Below are 19,922 nucleotides of genomic sequence, written 5' to 3' on the forward strand. Positions count from 1 at the left end.
TTCAGAGTTTACTCTTCAGCTTCTCTTTCCTCCGACACGATGGAGAAAGTCCCCTTCACGCACGGATTCAGCTCTGAAACCAGCGCGACGCGACCCTGGAGACCCTGGATCCACAGAAACAACGCTTCGAAGGTGCGTTCAGCTGTTATTAGACGCACTGTTCTTGTGATGATGATATGAACTGATCTCTGTATTAAAGATCTCTGTATTCCACAGCCTTATGAGAGAGCATCATCTGAGCAGCTCCTGAAAGCGCCTGAGGTCACACACCCCGTCAAGTGAGTTCCGCTTTTCTAAAGCTTCAGGGGTTGTATTACATATTACATTGTATCATTCTGAAACATTCCGTGAATGTTACTTTTGACCGCTTCCTGAAACTTGTAACATTTGAAGAACGTTAGATGAAGATTCCGTGTGATCATTTTCAAACGTTCTGGGAATGTTACTTTTGATACAAAAGAACGTTAGATGAACATCCATCTGAAACATTCTATTAATGATGTTTAAATGTTGAACGAGCGTTGTATTAATGTTCCTGGTGTTGTGTAAGATGTGATCTGATCTGTGGGACTCTTCTTGATTTCTGCAGGTTGTTCTGGCCCAGATCTCGCTGTTTCGATTACCTGTACCTGGACGCCGAGGTCCTCCTGCGCAGTTATCCGGTTCAGGCCACTATCTGTCTGTGTGAGGACTCAGAGAGCGAGGATGAGGAGGAGGATGAAGAGCACGAGAAGAACCTCAGCTGAAGACCTTCATCACTTCATTTAGTCCATGCATGTACATAGTTGTGAATATGTGTATAAAACTAGAAGTTGACATGTAAATATTTTATTTTTTTGTATTTATGTTAAATTATCCTATATGCCAGCTGTAACTTATTTCCTATGAATAAATATTTGAAATATTAGTTTGGCTCATTCTCTGAATCACGAGGTTGACGAAAAGCAATGTCAGCAATCCTGATGTGAGTCTTAACAGAAAACCAAATGAAAAACACGAATCATCATCTCATTAAATTATGAAAACAGTATTCGTCTGAAAGCTGAAATCATCCAGGTTTTTTATGTTGTAAAAAAAAAATCTTGGACATTATGGGAACGTTACTTTTGAACGTTCTCTGAAACTTTTCTCTAGAAACATTTAAAGCATCTTCAGGCAGAAGCGTTCCATTAGTGTTTCTGCGCTAACCCTTAGAGAACATTATTAAAGAGCAGATGACGAGTGTTCCTTAATGAACGTCTGCTCATATCTTCCACTGAATGTTTCTGTGTCTGTGGTTAAAGTCGTCGGCCAAATGAATAAACAAATGTTAAAAACTAATCGAAATGTTATTAATCTGTTTTATTCGGACTCTAATGGTTCAGTGTTATAGAACATACAGACAGCACTTAATGAAACTGAGACTGAGAGACATTCTCTTTACTCAGAAAGCTCACTGGACAGATGTTTCAGTGTGTGTGTGTGTGTGTGTGTGTGTGTTTGACACCTGCTCAGGCGTCACATGCACGTGTTAATGTCTGAACACCACACTGTTTTACCGTCTCTTTCCCAGACACACAGACTCCTCTCACACACTCCGAGAGCATTACAGATCTGACATCTGCTCACACACACAGTCTTTCCTTGTCACACAGTTTCTGAAAGCCACACACACCAGATCTACAAAACATACACTCATTCTGGATCCTCGACTCAGTTTCCAACTTCATAAAACACAACACACAGTTCTCTGTGTAACACACACAAATCTGACAGGAATTAATATCATGGCAAATATTTGCTTTTGAGATGTGTTTGTGATATTTTGAATGTGTCACTGATGAATAAAAGTGTTTATTTCTTTCTCAAAGTGAATCTCACTGAGCACAGAGTTCTGAACAGCAGTGAGTTTAGCCTTTATACAATTAAAAATAACACTGAATTATCTAAAGATTGTGATTTCTGCAGTTATGTGTGAATATCAGTGACCGTGGGAAAGCATAACATGTGTGTGTGTGTGTGTGTGTGTGTGTACTGAGGTGTTGTGTTGGGAATATGTTGGAGTGTGTGAAGTGTGTGTGTGTGTGTGTGAGGGTGTTAACTGTTGTGTCCATTAAGGCTGTGTGTAGATTCACACGTCTGTGAAAGGTGTGAGTGTGTGTGTGTGAGAGTGTGTGTGTGAGAGTGTGTGATTTAACGCTGTTAGAGATGTTGTGTGACTGTGGGAACTCGTGTGTGGTGTGTTTCTGAGCCGTTATGAGCTCTGTATCATCATATCTCAGCGTCCAGAGGTTTATCTGACCCCAGGACTGCTCTGTGATGACCCCCCCATAAACCTCAGATCTGTGTGAGAGTGTGTGAGCTACACAGAGGTGTGTGTGTGTGTGAGAGAGAGAGTGTGTGAGATAGAGTGTGTGAGAGAGTGTGTGTGTGAGAGTTAGTGATCTGTATTTTTATTTTTATTTAATTTTCAAGCACATCTGGATGAGGTTTTCCTGCACATACAAACAATATTCATGTTGTTATGTAAGATTTAATTGAACTTAATTACCACCTTCTTTTAAAAATAAAGAAAAAAACTAATGATTTTGCATGACAAAATGTGCAAAATATTTCTACTTTTATATATATATATATTTATTCAACAGACTACTGCCAATTTTTGTAATTTGTTTGTAAACATACAATTATGATTTTTTTTTAAATTATGGTTACATAATACAATTGTAATTAAACATTTATTTAATTATTTTATGGCTAATTTTGTTCATAAAAAATTGTAATAATAATAATAATTATAATAATATTATTATACTTTCTATAATTCTAATTTGGAGCTAATATGAGGACACTTTTATGTAAATTGCTTAAAAAAAACATTTTACAAAAAATTATCCTCATATTAGCCCCAAATTAGAATTATTTCTATATATATATAGAGCATTGTGTTAGCAGCGCAAAAGGTTGTTGGTTGGATTCCCAGGGAACACATACTGGTTAAAAAAGAAAAAAAAAAAAAAAAATTATAACCTGAATGCACAATAAAAGCCTCTGCTAAATGCATAAATACAAATATATACACACACTTGTATATGTATAGTAAAGACTACGGCAGCAGAGGGCGCTGTTTCACCGGGTTGTTTGTCTTGGATAAATCCAGTCAGATTAATTTTCATGTAATATTTCCCTCCAGACTCACTGATGTTCCTTGTTGAGCACTGTATCAGTAATTCTGTTTTAAAAAGTCATATTTAAATACAGTAAATGCACACAGAGCACGTGCTGCAGAATAGTTTCTAATCACGTGCGTTACATTCCAGCAGCTTAAACATATATTTACACATCTGCTAGCGAAAACCTGAAAATATCATTGACTTTTCTTTATAATATATATATTTTTAACCATTGAGAAAGTCTATGTTGTCATTTTTAGCTATAAACGTATATAACAACAACATAAAGCATTTTAAATTGCATACAAACATGGATGCGCGAGGCTCTAGTTATTTTAGCTGCTTGATAACTAGTTATTAATTTAATTTAATTCATAATTGCAAACACACTGGTTTATAGAGCAAGTAATACTTTAAGGTTTAACTAGTAACGTTCCCATAATGTTTTCAAAACATTTACCTTTAACCTTTGCACAACCAAAATAAAAAAATTAGTAAAATGTTTTAAAACATTTTGAACGTTCAAAGAAGATTCAGAAATAATTAAGGGAGTGCTAGTAAAAGTTTTTAGAATCTATTTTTGTTAGCAGACTGTGTAATGTTGCAGTATTTCAGTTAAACACAAAGCACACACGGCTGAACTGATAACCCTTTACTAGTTCTGTCTCACTCTCTCACACGCGCAAAACTGACCCCCCTCCTAACCCCCGAAAACCTCATGGTAGAACACAACAGACCGTGTGGTTAAATGTGTTGTTCATTTAAGATTCACCAGACTCAAGTAAACACATCATTCTTTCACAGGACTGCAGAGGGTTAACAGTATTTCAAAACAGCCACTTAACAACACAAGTGCAAGACTAACTAATGTGTGTGTGTGTGTGTGTGTGTGTGTGTGTGTGTTCAGTTCTTCACCATCTGAACTGCAGCTGTAGGTTGAAGCTTCCAAAAAACTCAGAAAGCTCATAAATCAAGGGGGGGGGGGGGGTGGCAACACTCACACACACACACACACACACACACACTTGTTTAACTGTTAAGGTGGGAATACGGCATCAGGTCAGTGTTCACATGGAGTTCAGGTTAATGTTCATCAGATGCGTTGTTCTGCTCCACGCTCTCTGTCTCAATTAGATCCTGAGCACACACACAGACAGACAGACACACACCTGCATCACTTCCTTACACACACACACACGCTCCAACCTCTTCATTAAGTTTGCAGATGACACGACTGTGGTGGGTCTCATCAGCAACAAGGATGAGACTAACTACAGGAGTGAGGTGAGCCGCCTGTCCGGATGGTGCAGTGACAACAATCTCTCTCTGAATGTGCAGAAGATGAAGGAGATTGTTGTAGACTTCAGGAGAGCACACACTCAGCACGTTCCTCTGACCATCAACGGTGCGACTGTGGAGAGAGTGAGCAGCACCAAGTTCCTGGGTGTGCACATCACAGAGGACCTCTCCTGGACTGAAAACACCACAGCACTGGCCAAGAAATCACAACAGCGTCTCTACTTCCTCTGCAAACTGAGGAGAGCCAGAGCCCCACCCCCCATCACATACACCTTCTACAGAGGCACCATCGAGAGCATCCTGTCGAGCTGCATCACTGTGGAGTGTCCAGGCCAGGACCAGCAGACTGAAGGACAGCTTCATCCACCAGGCTGTCAGGAAGCTGAACTCACTCCCGAACCTGCCCCCCCTCCCCTCTTCTGACCCAGGCACCACTGAACTATGAACCCCTCCCCCAATCCCTCCCCCTCCCCACTAATATACGATGACATGCACCAGTCACTTTGTGCAGCATTGGGTTTTTTTGCACTAAATAATCTTTTATCTGCACCGTTGTTCACTTCATTGATTTGCACTCTAACTGCCTTTTGCCTTGCGCTGCTTTATTTAACTATTTTTAATTTTATCATATGTCTTTTTTTACATTCCCTTATTGTATATTTGTATCTACATTTTATATTTTGATCTAGATTTTTAGGCTTTAATGTTAATGTTATCTGTGCGCACCGGGGTCTGAGAGTAACACAATTTCGATTCTCTGTATGTGTGTACTGTACATGTGGAAGAATTGACAATAAAGCAGACACACACACACACACACCTGCATCACTTCCTGATACACACACACACACACACACACACACACACACACACACCTGCATCACTTCCTGACACACACACACTCTCTCGCTCTCTCTCTCTCTCTCTCTCTCTCTCACACACACACACACACACACACACACTCTCTCTCTCTCTCTCTCTCTCTCACACACACACACACACACACTCTCTCTCTCTCTCTCTCTCACACACACACACACACACACACACACAGGAAGCCCATCTGGTTGAGTGACCTGTAGTAATTAGTTATTAATCTTCCCATGAGACGGAGCTGAGCTGGAATACATTAACACGCTTACTGACACTCAACAACACACACAGCGGGATGATGGAAGCCCCAGGGGGTTATGGGTAGACAGACACAGGCGAAGGGGCGGAGCATGTCAGGGGCAGAGCCAGCTGATTGGACGCTAACATAATGTAGATAATGTTTGAACTAGTCGTTATTAAATATCTGAAGCTTCCCAATACAAAACACACTGATTCGTTGCTAGGGTGGTGTTAGTGGTTGCTAGGTTGTCGTGGGCATTGCTATGTGTTTGTTGGGTGTCTTTATTCTAATTGATCACATTATTTTGAGCTGTGTGTTTATCTGTTTACTGTCCTTTTGAGAAATAAGACTATAGATGTGTGTGTGTAGAGGTTTGGAGCTGTAATCTCTCTCTCACACACACACACACACACACACTCTCTCGCTCTCTCTCTCTCTCTTTCTCTCTCACACACACATACACACACACACACTCTCTCTCTCTCGCTCTCTCTCTCTCTCTCTCTCTCTCACACACACACACACACATTTAATTTGTGTAAAAATGCCTCTGGTCACATCTGCACACATGCACAAATCAAAGCACTGACGCAGCATGACGTGAAACCTTTTCTTAAGAACACGGTGTACAAGAAAATGAATTAAATCCAAAGCTCTTCTCAGAAATGACAGAAAATACTTCTAAACACCGAAATATACACACATTTTTGGATTTATTAAATTAATTGTATATAAAATGTAATCATAATCTCAGTGGACAGCTTTGATAATTTCACGTGTGAATTTAATAAAAACCACAGGAAAATTATTTTCCTCAAATTTCAAGGAATTATATTATGCACAAAGAAAATGTAGCTGCTTATTTTGTAACAATCAAATTTAATGTGATGCACCTTGTTATTATACCATTATGCCAAAGTATAATTGATTTTGCATCAGAATAATGAGATTTGGGGTGAATTGAATAAAAAATTAGTTTTCTTCATGCATTCTGCATTCATATTTTTTTCAGTTATCATTTGTTTTATATTACTGTAAATAATAGATTTATATATAAAACCAATGCAACTATGAAATGCAAATAATACAAGATATATTTAATTTTGGATCAAAATTATGAGAACTTGGTTGAATTTACATGAAAATATTGCGGTGCACTAATGCAAACATGATTTTCTTCTTGCATTTAGCTTGTATTATTTTATTTAGATTACTATAAATCATATATATATATTTAAAATTAAAATCAACAAATTAAAGTCAGCACAACAATGCAACTGTAATCTGTAAATACTGCAAAATCTAATTGATTTTGCATTTAAAAAAAGACATTTAAGGTGAAAATGTTCGACATGAAAATACTGACTCAGGGGAAACGCAAAACAAATTTTTTTCAGCTCATGCAAATATTGCCACGGAGCAAACAATAAACCTTATTTTCTTTGTTCATTCTTAATCCATTAAAAACTATGGATTTTATTTTAGTTAACAAATTAAAAGCAATAACTACATTCTGTGAATCTGTAAATAGGGTTAGGAATAATGATAGCGGGTAATTCATATGATAATAATGCCACAATGCAAAACAGTCTTCTACTGTAAAACCAACTGATTAAAAGCAGTACAGCCATTCCTGTACAAACTGAAAAACATTGCATTAAAGTAAAGGTTCTTAAATAATGCCACAGTGCAAAAACAAATGTATTTTCATCATGCAAACTATAATTTCTTCCTTTTTAAGGTTGTATTCTGACCTACATGTGTTTTTGATACTAGTGCTTGTAAATAGCAACACATGAACACTATCACATGTGTCCCTGCAGCACAGAAGCAGACAGGTATTTGGAGCAATAGACAGGAATATTGTTTGGGTCAAAATTATCAATCGTTCTTAAACAGGATATTAAGTAATGATCATGTAATAAATGTCCAACCGTAAATATATCAAAACTTAATGTTTGATTAGTAATATGCATTGCTAAGAACTTCATCTGAACAACTTTAAAGATGATTTTCTCAATATTTAGATTTTTTGCTCCCTCAGATTCCAGATTTTCAAACAGTTGCATCTCAGACAGATATCGTCCAAACCATACATGACTGGAGAGCTGATTTATTCAGCTTCTCTTCTGACTGGTTTAGTGCTGCAGGCTGGTAAACAGCAGGTGTTTTGCGGTCAGCTGCCGTTGGTGATGATGACCGATGTGCCGTTGTGTGTGGTGCTGGTCTGAAAGTGCATGTGTGTGTTCACGTCGTAATGGGACAGTCTGTCGGAGCCGGGACTGCTCAGAGCGGACAGCGAGGCTGGACTCTCGTCTCTGTCGTCTCGGTGCAGGACGAGACGGGGCGGTCCTCTGCAGACGGACGAGAAGACGTCACTCATGCAGACGTCCTCCACTTTAATCGGCTCCGGTCTGGCACCCATCCGGCTCTGGGAAATCCCTGAACTGTCTCTCGAATCGCCCGAGGAGCCTGGAGATCCGTCCACGTGCTCCTCGTCCCAGTGAGCTGCCGGAGAGATTTCATGAAACCGTGACGTTTTTACTGAATATCTGCGTGTTGAAGTTCCTGTGTTTGTGTCTCTAAAGATGTTCAGTTCTAGATATTTTTATTATTAACCGGTTAGTTCCGGTGCTTGATTCTGATTGGCTGAGCCACGTTCACAGCTGACTGATGCTACAAAGTAACAAACACCTTTGTTTACGTTTGTGTGTTGCTCGGCAACCACTGTGTTGCAAACACAACTGACTCTGAGGAGCTACATTGTTTGGTGGAAGAATACTGTTGTTATTAATATCATCATTATACTTTATTTGCTCTGTTTTATTTTGTGAAACCTTACCATGTATATATGGAATAACTAAACAACACGCATTAGCTTTTATAAATTCAATGTAACTCACGGCTTAACAAATTAAAGTTGTGAATAAAAGAATGATACTTTTGAAAACACTCATGTACTTCATGACATCAGCGACAAAACTATTTAAACACTTTCATTTTTAATGAATTAAGAAATCTTTTTGTTGTGTTTTTTCTTAAACAAAAAAATAAATAAAATATTTTTATTCATCAAGGAAGTATTAAAACCATCAAAAGTGCCATTGAAGAAATGTATAATGTTACAAAAGATTTATATTTCAGATAAATGCTGTTTGAACCTTTTACTGATCTGTGAATCCTGGAATTTTTTTTATTATATTATTATAGTAAAAAATAAAAATAAAAAAATAAAATACAGTTTAGATCACATAAATAAATAAGATTTTAAAATATATTAGAATAGAAAATAACTCGTTTTTAACTGGAATCATATTTCAATGTATTTTTTGATTAAATAAATGCAACCTTGGTGAGCAGAAGAGACTTTTCACTAGATGTATATATTTAAATGATTCCAAATTTAAGAATAGATGTACATCACAGTTTCCAGAGAAACACAAACTGTTTTCAGTACTGATAATAATCAGAAATGTTTCTGACTCACCGTGAGTTTGATGGACGTGTGGAGTTGCTTTAGTGGCGTCCCACCATCCCTCTCTCTGTGTGTGTGAGGCGTGTGTGTGTGTGTGTGTTTGAGCACACGTGTCCAGTCGCTGCGGGGAGGCGGAGTCTGTCAGAGGGCTGCCGTCCCATTGGCTGTCGCGATCGGAATCTGAGCGCTCGGGCTGGAAGAACGGAAACTGCTAAAAAACAGGAAGTGAAGAGAGAAAACTTTGAAAACGCACTCAAGAAATATTAATGTTTTTTACTGTATTATTAAGCAAATAAATGCAGCCTTGGTGTATACATAAATAAATACACACAAAATGAACCAGTGATGATAATATAGTGAGTGAAACATATATGCATTTTATACATCATGCATCTGTAAAGTGCATTAGGGCTTTGAGTGCGTCTGTGACTGAGATGATTTATTCTGACTGAACCTGAGAGTACGGAGAAGCGCGGGTCTTGGCTGGGGTCTGGTTAGGGTAAGGGAACGCAGGTTTGCTGGGCTTGAGCTGCTCCAGAGACAGCGCCAGGCCTCTGTACTCCGTGTCCCTGAACACACACATGATTACACTCAACATACACTGCTGGAGCTCGCCCAAAAACACTTCAAAAAAGTGCAAACATTTTTTTTTTTTTTGCACGTTATTCATTTATATATATATATAAAAAGTACACTTTTAACAACTTTTGCATCCAGATCTGTTTAAAAATGCCAAAAAAAATGAAAATGATCAAAATACACATCATATATAGGGCTGCATTAACTCAACACAATTAAAATATTTTAACGCAGTTAGAACATTGGTCCCGCCCCCAAACCTTGTGTTCAAGCCAAAAAGATTTCTGTCTCCTATATGTATGTTTATTGTCCTGAATTATTATTTATTTGTTTATTATTTAATATTTTTTACATGCATTAGTTAGATTAGTCTCTGTAAAATACATTCAGCCTCTTCCTCATATCTCTCACACACTCTTTCAGCACAAGTGACTGATCAGACACAGTACGGTCTCAGGTGACAAATATGAAGTTATGACTGTTTCAGCGGGTCAGAAGTGGGCAGTGAATGTGTAAGGTGTTTTCTTAAAGCGACAGGAGTCCTGTGACTCAAAGCAAAGCTTGTGCAATGTGTCTGATTTCTGATTTCACAGCTGTGTCTCGTCTGAACTGAACTCTGATCTTGAATGTACACCTGACAGGCTTGTGTTACCAGACGCATGTTTTCACCGTGTCTGACAGCCGTATGTATTGTGTTTCAGACGACCTGGGTTTGACCTGTGTGTGTGTGTTCTTTATTCCATCGTGAGGTGTGTTTGAGAGGGAGATGTTGGCGTGACTCACGTGAGGACGTAGTTGACGCTGACGATGCAGTGTGGACGAGACGAGCGAATATTGTGAACGATGGTGGCGTAACTCTGCACCCAAACCCAGCCGCCGTGTTTGGACAGGAAGCGGTAATATTTAGTGGTCACCTGACCTTTGACCAGCACTGCAGAGACACAGACACACATTACACATCAAACTGATTCTACTGAACTCATATTCATTTATGAAACATTTGTAAGGCTCAGAAAGAGTGGAACATACATTTCATTATGACTGTTTAAAATGACAAAACAACAAAATCTGACAAAATTAGACAGAAAAAGGATAGTAAATGTGTGTGTGTGTGTGTGTGTTTGAGTGTGTGTGCGTGTGTGTGTTTGATTGGGTGTTTGAGTGTGTGTATTGGTGTGTGTGTGTATGTTTGCATGTGTGTGTGTGTGTGTGTGTGTGTGTATGTGCATGTGTTAAATATGTAAAGACATAATATTTATGTATGTATGTTGCAGTACTTGACAAACGTTTTTATCTAGTTAATGTTTGCTAACATTAGTTAATAACAATAAAACTGTTGATTGTTAGTCCATGTCAGCTCGCATCCATTAAATTATATTAACAGATACAGCTTTTAAATCTATTAATGAAATTAACATTAACATATCTATATAAATAAATTATGTATATCCAAATAATACTTTTTAACATTGCTATTGGCAAAAAAAAAAAATAATAATAATATAATTTTTTATAAAATTATAAAAACATATATTATTAATAATTGTTTTATTAATTGATTAATTAATTAATATACAAACTTATAATAATTAATACAATAAAATATATTTTCCTGTAGCCTCCGATTCTAGTTCTTCTTCTTGATCTTAGTGCCGCTTTTGATAGTCGAACACAATCTCTTACAATCACAAAATTACAGGTGTTCCCCAGGGTTCAATTTTAGGCCCATTATTTTTCTAGCTATCTGTGACCGAAAGGCTTATTTATACTTTCGTATTCTCCCAAATTGACTACTGTAATACACTTCTTGCTGGGCTTTCTATAACTACACTCAACAAACTGCAATGTGTGCTAAATTCTGCAGCAAGGATCCAGGTTCGGAGTTGATTTTAAAATCCTAATGCTCACACATAACACATCACATATAAAGATCCATGTCTTTGGATTCCTCTCTTTAGGATGTATTTCAATGTGATTTGGACTCACAGAGGTGATGAGAGCAGCGCAGGTGAAAGCTGTCACAGCTGTGCACGTGATGATACAGGGTCTTCTCAATCAGGTCCTGTGGCTCATATCCTGTCAGCTCTGAAACCCTTAGAGGCACAGAACAGCAGTCGTGTTTTATTTAGTTTATTTATTGCATGTATGGGTCATATCTCTCTCCGCCGCTCACCTGGAGTCGAGGAAGATGAGCTTCATGTCTAGACTGGCTCTGAACATGAACATGTTGCTGTGAAGCTTGATCTCGGTGACGGCGCTGGGAGGTAAAGTGTGTCCCACCGCCACCAGACCCACGTTCTGATAGCAGTCCAGCGCAGACGTCTTCAGATAGCCACTGCAGTGGATGACCTGCGGGGTCAAAGGTCACGCTCTGTTAGTGACCGTCAGCTGACGCGGTGTTCGTCCATGTGTGTGTGTGTGTGTGTACCTTATATCCTCCGCTCGTCAACCCGGCGTTACGTTTGGCCAAAACACACTTCATTCTCAAGAAGAACGAGCGCTCTGCTTCATGCTCTGCAAAATTCACATCGCAGACATCAGTCGGGATTATATGCATGAAATGATTCTCATTTAGTCATATTTTTCTGAGATAAAAATTACAAATTAAAAAATTGGCATTGAAATAATTTTTGGAAAATTTGAGCTTTGGAGAAAAATTGGTGAAAGCGTGGAATTTTGACAGAATGACTGCTATAATTATTGTGTTATATAAATATGATATAATTGTATTTTTCTATTTATCTTAATGTTTTAGTGTATAATAATATACATAATTCTTTTACAGCAAACTTCAAAATAATATTTACATCTATAAAAATTCTAGATGCTGATTTTTTAATATTCAATCATATTTTTTTTCATAATTTAGTTGTAAATGTTTTTGCACTTTTTTTGCGAAAAGTCACAATGAAAATAAATAGTTTAAAGACTAAAAATATAGCTTGAAATTATATTACAGTAATGTTTGTTTTATTTACAAAAATTTTAAAGCAGATTTTAGATTAAAAAAGATAAGAATAGATTTTAGATTAAAATTATATATATTATATATTATCTCTCTCTATATAATATTTTTTATATATTTTGCATTAAAGTTTAGAATTCCATTTGAGTTTTTGTTGCCAAAAACAGTCCTAATTGTGTGATTTTTCTCCGCCTACAGTAGAAACACATGAGAATCGTCTGAAAGAGGTGTAGATGTTGGTGTGGTCTCACCGTGGATGAGCTGTGTGTGGAGCGAGGGCTGCGGCGTCAGGACCGCGCTCATCTCGTCGTGATCCGCCGGATGGACGTACTCATAAATACTGTTCCCGGTCAGCTCTACCTGTGTGAAAGCAGCTGTGTGATTGCACTGGAGGAACACCAGCACAAACACAGATGTTAGTCAGCTCTTCACCTGTGAAAGACCCAGGTGAACCGACGCCGTCTCTGAGATGTACATGATCTTCCCATCGCAAGCCACCACGAATATAAAGCCGTCTAACGTCTGCAGATCACAGAACATCAGACACATCACCACAGACACAACCAACGCCGAGACAATCTGCAAACATGCTTCGTTAATCATCTTCCAATCAGATCTAATGCATTTGCATGGAAATGAATCATTAACTTCACAGTGTCCTCTGATTTATTTCTGAATGAACACAAGCCAAAGATAATAATAATAATTATAATAATAATAATAATGATAATAAAGTGTTCATATTACCTGGAGCATCTTGCTGATTATTACCTGCAGTAAATGAGATCCGAGCTCAAGGTTTGTGTTTTCTAAAGATCTGCTTCGACCCCAAACCTCCCCCAAACCTACACACACACACACACACACACACACACACACACACACACACACACACACATCATTATCATGAAATAATATATATCACACACACAGACATAGACACACACAAACACACACACACTCACACACACACACACACACACACACACATATCAACACGTGATCAATATACTAAGCGAATGTTAATATTATAATACTCGTTACCAATATAGATATACACTATACACAATTATAGTCTATAACAACAACAATTTTTAATATTATATTATAAACAAAAACTATGTATAATATATAATAATAACAGCAACTACCACAACAGTAATTATTATTATTATTTATTAAAGTTTATCAATTATAAATTTATTTATTTATTTAAAAAACAATAACACTTTTAAGGTGTGTAATATACGCAAAGTGGAAAACTGCTTAATAGTCCACATTTGTCATTATAAATTTATCATAAAGATGGTTATAATAATAATATAAACAACAAGTCTATTTTGATAGTAATTTTATAGTATTATAATTATAATTATTACTATAATTGTTATTAATATTATAATAATTGTTTTATAAAAGATTTGTATATTATTACATACATATTTTTTATATTATATCTCTCTCTCTCTCTCTCTGTGTGTGTGTGTGTGTGTGTGTGTGTGTGTGTGTGTGTGAGAGAGAGAGAGAGAGAGAGAGAGTCATCAAATCGATGTTGTGAGTGAATCTAAGCTCGTGAACAAACAGTCGCTCAGAAAAGTAAATAACGGAGATCTGAACACACACACACAAACACACACACTTCACACACACACTTCACACACACACATGAATAACTTTATTCTACATTTACCTCTCACAGAAATACACAGGCTTAAAAATACAGTTCCTTACACTGCTTTAAACTAGTCGAATGCACGCCATTGTTTTATTCATAAGATGAATAAACATGTTCACGGCAAACTGACCCTGCAGGCTACACACACACACACACACACACACACACTCACACACACACACACACACACACACAGACACACACACACACACACACACACACACACACACACAGACACACACACACACACACACACACACACACACACACACACACACACACACACACACACACACACACAGACACACAGACACACACACACACACACACACACACACACACACACACACACACACACACACACACACACACACACACACACACACAGACACACACACACACACACACACACACACACACACACACACACAGACACACACACACACACACACACACACACACACACACACACACACACACTCACACACACACACACACACACACACACACACACACACACACACACACAGACACACACACTCACACACACACACACACACACAGACACACACACTCACACACACACACACACACACACTCACACACTCACACTCACTCACACACCTGGGCTCTGAGTTGATCCATCAGTGGAATTGTTCGCAGATTGCGGTGATTCGGATCATATGGAGACTGAACGACCAAATGTAAACAATTATTCTGTTTTGTTTTTAACTCGCATCAATGCTTACATTTAAGTTTATAATTATTACATTTATTATAATAGCCTACATTATCGGCCTACTGTATATTAATTTGCAACTAACAATTAATAATTATTAATATTATTAGGCTTATCATTAAAAATATTAGACCTACTGGATTTTTTTTTGGCATATTCCATATTTAAAGTAAATTATAATAAATGTAAAATAAGTGAAAAGGCAACGTTTCCATTGTTGTCACTAGATTGACAAAATAAATTATAGGCGAATAAAGCAGGAAACTACGTGAAGTGTGATTTTATTTACACGAGTCGTTAAAAGGTTGATAGTTAATTGTAATATTATTATTATTCGGCTGATAATCTGATTTTCTCGAATCAAACATGTATTCTCCTCGGGTTTGTAAACATCATGAGACGATGAACACGGATTTCTGCTCTGATTGAAGCGCGTGATTAATGTAAAGCATGCTTCTCTCAGACGGTTCAGCTCGTTTAAAGAAGAAGAAGAAGAAAGAAACCGAATCAATTAGAAATTCATCTGATCTTAAGTGACTCGTGCTCGCGGTGCGCGCTCCCGGTCTAATGAGTGCGGCGGGTGCGCAGTCACGCGCGTGACCCTCAGAGCAACCCAATCTCTGTCACAAAAACATCGCCTTTTCTATCTATCTATCGATCGATCTATCTATCTATCTATCTATCTATCTATCTATCTATCTATCTATCTATCTATCTATCTATCTATCGTTCACAGTCAGTGATTCTCACACTCTTAAAAACAATGTCACTTGGAAATCTTTTTAGGATCCAAATGTTTTTTTTTCTCGTTTCGAAAAAAAAAAAGAAAAAAAAAAAGTAGCCTACATTCTTAAAAATAAAGGTTCCAAAAGGGTTTTTTTACAACAGAAGAACCAAAAGATCGTTTCAGTGAACAGTTTCTAAAAGAGCCATTTTGAACATTTTAACCCCCCGCCCCCCCCCCCCTTTTTTTTTACTTTAAAGAATATTTTGTGCCTTTGAAGGGTTCCACGGATGTTAAAGGTTATTCGCCCTCGATGACTATGAAAACCCTTCCTGTATTAAGAGTGTAGAGGACAGGTGTTATTTATCCCCCTCTAAAACACACGGCACGCGGCCAATAATTCATGTGAATCAACAGGAACCTGAACCATTATTTCTTTGCTAAAAAGTCAAGTCAATATAAAAACGAAATAAATGATCCTGTAAACAATCCTGTGGAGTTATGATTGTATATGATATAATTGTTCTGTTGATTTGCACAGCGCATCGTTTAAACGCGGCTTTAGGATATAATAGCCAAAAAATCATTTCTCTCTCTCTCGGAGAATACATGCTCTGACAGATCGGCAGTAGATATTAAATGCATGAAAATAGTAGAATACAAATTTGAGAAAACATAGGAATTACATATAGCAATATGGGATCCTTTGAATTTTCGTTTATTTTTTATTTTTCAATATACGGCATAAAATTAGGCACTGTAATGTGTTTTTTTTTTTTTTTTTTGTAGTTGTAACTTTCGCGGTGTTAAAATAAATGTCTACCCGCTTTAGTCCATGGAGCAGTGTATTTAGGTCGATGCAGTGAAGTTCCGCGCGGTTTGTGTTTTTCTGTTATTATAGTATATTATGACGCATCAGCGCGCGAGCGAGCGTCTGACCTGGAGGGAGCACCAGTCGCATCTTCAGGTAGCTGCTGGTCAGTCGGATGATGGACGCTTTGTCCAGCTGAGACGTGATGGCCGACGGTAACGGCAACATTCTGGCGAGCGCGTAAAACTCGCTGTTCTCCTTCTCGCGCCGCGTCCTCGCCGCCGTCTTAGACTTCTCCTTCATCGCTCCGGTCACCGAGCTCAGATCCAGACGGAGATCCGGGACATCTGACCCGTGCAGGCCGCTGCCGAACACACATGCAGCACAACTTCAGGAATAAAGAATCATCAGCCTGCTCAATAATGCGAAGAGTTAAACTGTGCCCAAACTAACACATACTGACCTCATATGTCCTATAATTATGTCATTATAATTAAACACAACATAATTTATTTTTATTAATATTTCACAACGAAACTCACGAAAACATCTTAACATTCCAGCTACTCACCACCTTTTGTTCAGGAGCAGGAGTTCCACGATATTCGCAGACCGCTCATTCTCTATTCTATTCTATTCTATTCTATTCTATTCTATTCTATTCTATTCTATTCTACTCTATTCTATTCTATTCTATTCTATTCTATTCTATTCTATGCGTGAGCACATCAGCAGGTACTGAAACGGTCTCGTGCTGTCCGGTCTTACCGTCACTCACGCGCTCATTGGACACAGAGTCTCGTGGAAACCGGGGCTCAGTGGGAGGATTCGAGATTCTGAAGGTGTGTGTGTGTGTGTGTGTGTGTGTGTGACAATGCGTATAAATAGTACGTCAAATATAAACAGCAGAACGTGTTACTGATGCGCAGAAATCAACTTTTTGTTGTTGCATGTAAATGATGCGCACGTGTTGGACGTGTATACACAGTCTTCTCGTGCATATGACACGCATCCTCTCCACAGCCCTGATCCTACACACTGCGTGTCAGATGCACGCCGGAGCCAATGTCTGCGTGTACTGTAGATAAAAACACAAATCGAAACATAACTCAAGCTATTGATTCGCACTTTCATCAAATCGGGAAGAATTTGCGTGGACAACAATTTAAAACACTCAAAAAAATCACGGTGCATTAAATGCGTTCATTAAAAAAAGAAAAGTCTTTTTATACAGACATTTATACATTTCATATATAATTGATTCTTATGTAGGCTATTTGGCCAGTTTAGGAGGATTGATAGATTACGATACAATCGAAACAAATAATTCATAAAGAAAACCGAGGAGAAGAAAGAGATTCTTAAAATCGGGATTTGGCTATTTGAAGGAGATTGTGGGTTTTCTGTTTAAGGCTGTAGAAGTGATTCCTGAGAGAGAGAGAGAGAGAGAGAGAGAGAGAGAGAGAGAGAGAGAGAGAAATCATCGTCATCAGCTCCAGATCACGCGCGCGCTGACACACTTTGACCTCACAGGATCTGTTTATCACCAACACAAGCCTTTCACCTTCACAAGAAAACAGCCAGCTTTTTATTTCCTATTTTCCTGAACCTCAGAGCTGTTTTCACATGCAGGAAATGATTGCGATATTTTTGGAAACAATAGGCTATAACCTGACAAACACATGGACATAAAATAATAATAATAATAATAATAATCAGGCAGCATTTATGAACATAACATTATCATTATAATATGCTGTTTATTTATTTTGACTATCATCATTATTTGATCTTAATTGGCATTTAAACTAGTTTATTTAAATAACAAATTCTATACGTTGAAAGGTAATGTATGGCTATGTAAACATTAGCTATATTATATAAAGGTCTAGTTAAAATTGTTTTGTAATAATAATAATTCGTGGTAATTAGCTAAATGTTTATTGTGGCTGATGTCACTCGTTTATTAGAGGTGTTTTGCTCACATTACAAAGAGGGATTCTGCTCATAATCTGTGGATCATATTAATCATCACATTAATCTGTGTGTGTTTGACGGGAGCGCGCGGCGCATACGCGCTTGTCATTAGCGGGAAACCCAGCGGTAAAATAGAAACACGTGCGTCTATGCATTTAAAGACACGTGACCTCGCTGATCTCAGAGCAGTAGATAAGAGTCAACTTCACACAGAAGCTCATCACAGATGTTTTATATTTGTGTGTGTGTGATTTTGAAGATAGTTAGATGTTTCCCAGAAGACAGAGTAAGTAAATTTACCCTGATCTTCTAATTCCAAAAGTTTTCACGCCCCAGCTCTTAATGCATGGTTTCTCCTTCTGGAGCATCAGTGAGGGTCTGAATCTTCTGTAATAGTTGTGTTTGAGTCTCTCAGTTGTCCTCAGAGTGAACAGATGCATCTCAGAATCATACAGTCACTGCTGGAAAGAGTTCAAAAACACAGAAATGCTGGAAAACCCAATCATTATTGGGAGCTGAAGGATTTTTCTGAAGAACAGCAGACAGTTGAACTGTTCAGAACAAACACGAGACTCGTGAACAACTATCACTGAACACAAAACCACACAGACGTGGATCATTCAGCTGATAACACAGTGTTCAGAGTCAAGGGCGTGAAAACTTTTGAACAGGTCATTTTTATAAAGTCAGTTATTTTTATTACTTGTGGAGTATATATACAAATCTGTTATGTGAAATAGCTTACTCAAGACAGGACAAAAAACATGCAATTTACATTTCTGATTTTGTTGAAATTATTATATTTGCATATTCTGCAAGGAGTTTGTAAATTTATGAGCACAACTGTATGTGTATATACACACATAGATACATCAAGCATGTGTGTGTGTGTGTGTATATATATATATATATATATACATGTAATCTCAACAAACATAAATGGGCAATAACAAATTACATTTTCATCTTTAAAATTTTTTTTAAGTGTGACAACTAGCCCCGGTCTCCTGACAGAATCATCACCCGCAGATCCCACCGTTACCATGGCAACACACACTGTTGAGGAGAGAGAGAGAGAGAGAGAGAGAGAGAGAGAGAGAAAGAGAGAAAGAGAGAGAGAGAGAGAGAGAGAGAGAGAGAGTGAAAGCCGAGCTTCAAGGCCGCTCTGAGCTCAGTGTTACTGATATGAAACGCTGGATTGGTTCTCTCCTAAAGATCTGAAGAAGCAAAACCAGGATAAAATCTCGGCTATAAAACTGTGTACTGAAGGTCTTTAAAGCAGTCTACATTTACAAAAGATCTCTTTCAGTGCTGGGTTCAGTTCATGGCTCATTAATGTGGGCTGTTATAAAGCACATATAACATGAAGGGTCAGAGATGTTGTGATGTGTTGGGCAGCTGTTAATGTGTTC

The 19,922-nt window shown here is 37.8% G+C and overlaps 2 protein-coding genes across 4 annotated transcripts; one reads left to right on the forward strand and one right to left on the reverse strand.

Annotated features, from left to right (window-relative positions):
• The first annotated feature begins 8 nt into the window (after positions 1 to 8).
• LOC127956265 (protein ripply2-like) lies at positions 9 to 907 on the forward strand. The gene is made up of 3 exons (XM_052554097.1): positions 9 to 132; positions 217 to 278; positions 590 to 907. The coding sequence occupies exons 1-3, from the start codon at positions 40 to 42 to the stop codon at positions 744 to 746; spliced, it is 312 nt and encodes a 103-aa protein (XP_052410057.1). The 5' UTR covers positions 9 to 39; the 3' UTR covers positions 747 to 907.
• A 5,843-nt stretch (positions 908 to 6,750) lies between these two features.
• On the reverse strand, positions 6,751 to 17,333 carry LOC127956244 (single-minded homolog 1-A-like). 3 transcript variants are annotated; one of them, XM_052554067.1, is made up of 12 exons: positions 17,105 to 17,333; positions 16,662 to 16,897; positions 13,356 to 13,429; positions 13,017 to 13,106; positions 12,836 to 12,944; positions 12,048 to 12,133; positions 11,793 to 11,968; positions 11,606 to 11,712; positions 10,403 to 10,550; positions 9,495 to 9,609; positions 9,053 to 9,248; positions 6,751 to 8,073 (listed from the first exon to the last, which is right to left on the reverse strand). In XM_052554067.1, the coding sequence occupies exons 2-12, from the start codon at positions 16,834 to 16,836 to the stop codon at positions 7,742 to 7,744; spliced, it is 1,608 nt and encodes a 535-aa protein (XP_052410027.1). In that variant the 5' UTR covers positions 16,837 to 16,897; positions 17,105 to 17,333; the 3' UTR covers positions 6,751 to 7,741. The 3 variants fall into 3 exon arrangements, with proteins under 3 accessions (XP_052410027.1, XP_052410025.1, XP_052410024.1); XM_052554065.1 differs by having other exon boundaries at positions 9,053 to 9,251; positions 17,105 to 17,332; XM_052554064.1 differs by having other exon boundaries at positions 9,053 to 9,251; positions 13,332 to 13,429; positions 17,105 to 17,332.
• Between the last annotated feature and the right edge of the window lie 2,589 nt (positions 17,334 to 19,922).

The sequence above is a fragment of the Carassius gibelio genome, chromosome B4 (assembly GCF_023724105.1).
Source record: "Carassius gibelio isolate Cgi1373 ecotype wild population from Czech Republic chromosome B4, carGib1.2-hapl.c, whole genome shotgun sequence".
Lineage (NCBI taxonomy): Eukaryota > Metazoa > Chordata > Actinopteri > Cypriniformes > Cyprinidae > Carassius > Carassius gibelio.

Bases quoted from the DNA above. Each gene is read 5' to 3' on its own strand.
- LOC127956265 (XM_052554097.1), top strand. From the start codon at position 40: ATGGAGAAAGTCCCCTTCACGCACGGATTCAGCTCTGAAACCAGCGCG. The intron at 133-216 runs GTGCGTTCAGCT...TGTATTCCACAG, and splicing joins ACAGAAACAACGCTTCGAAG to CCTTATGAGAGAGCATCATC. The intron at 279-589 runs GTGAGTTCCGCT...TGATTTCTGCAG, and splicing joins GAGGTCACACACCCCGTCAA to GTTGTTCTGGCCCAGATCTC.
- LOC127956244 (XM_052554064.1), bottom strand. From the start codon at position 16,836: ATGAAGGAGAAGTCTAAGACGGCGGCGAGGACGCGGCGCGAGAAGGAG. The intron at 12,134-12,835 runs GTGAGACCACAC...TGAATTTTGCAG, and splicing joins CCACACACAGCTCATCCACG to AGCATGAAGCAGAGCGCTCG. The intron at 10,551-11,605 runs GTGAGTCCAAAT...GTGTCTCTGCAG, and splicing joins GCGCTGCTCTCATCACCTCT to TGCTGGTCAAAGGTCAGGTG.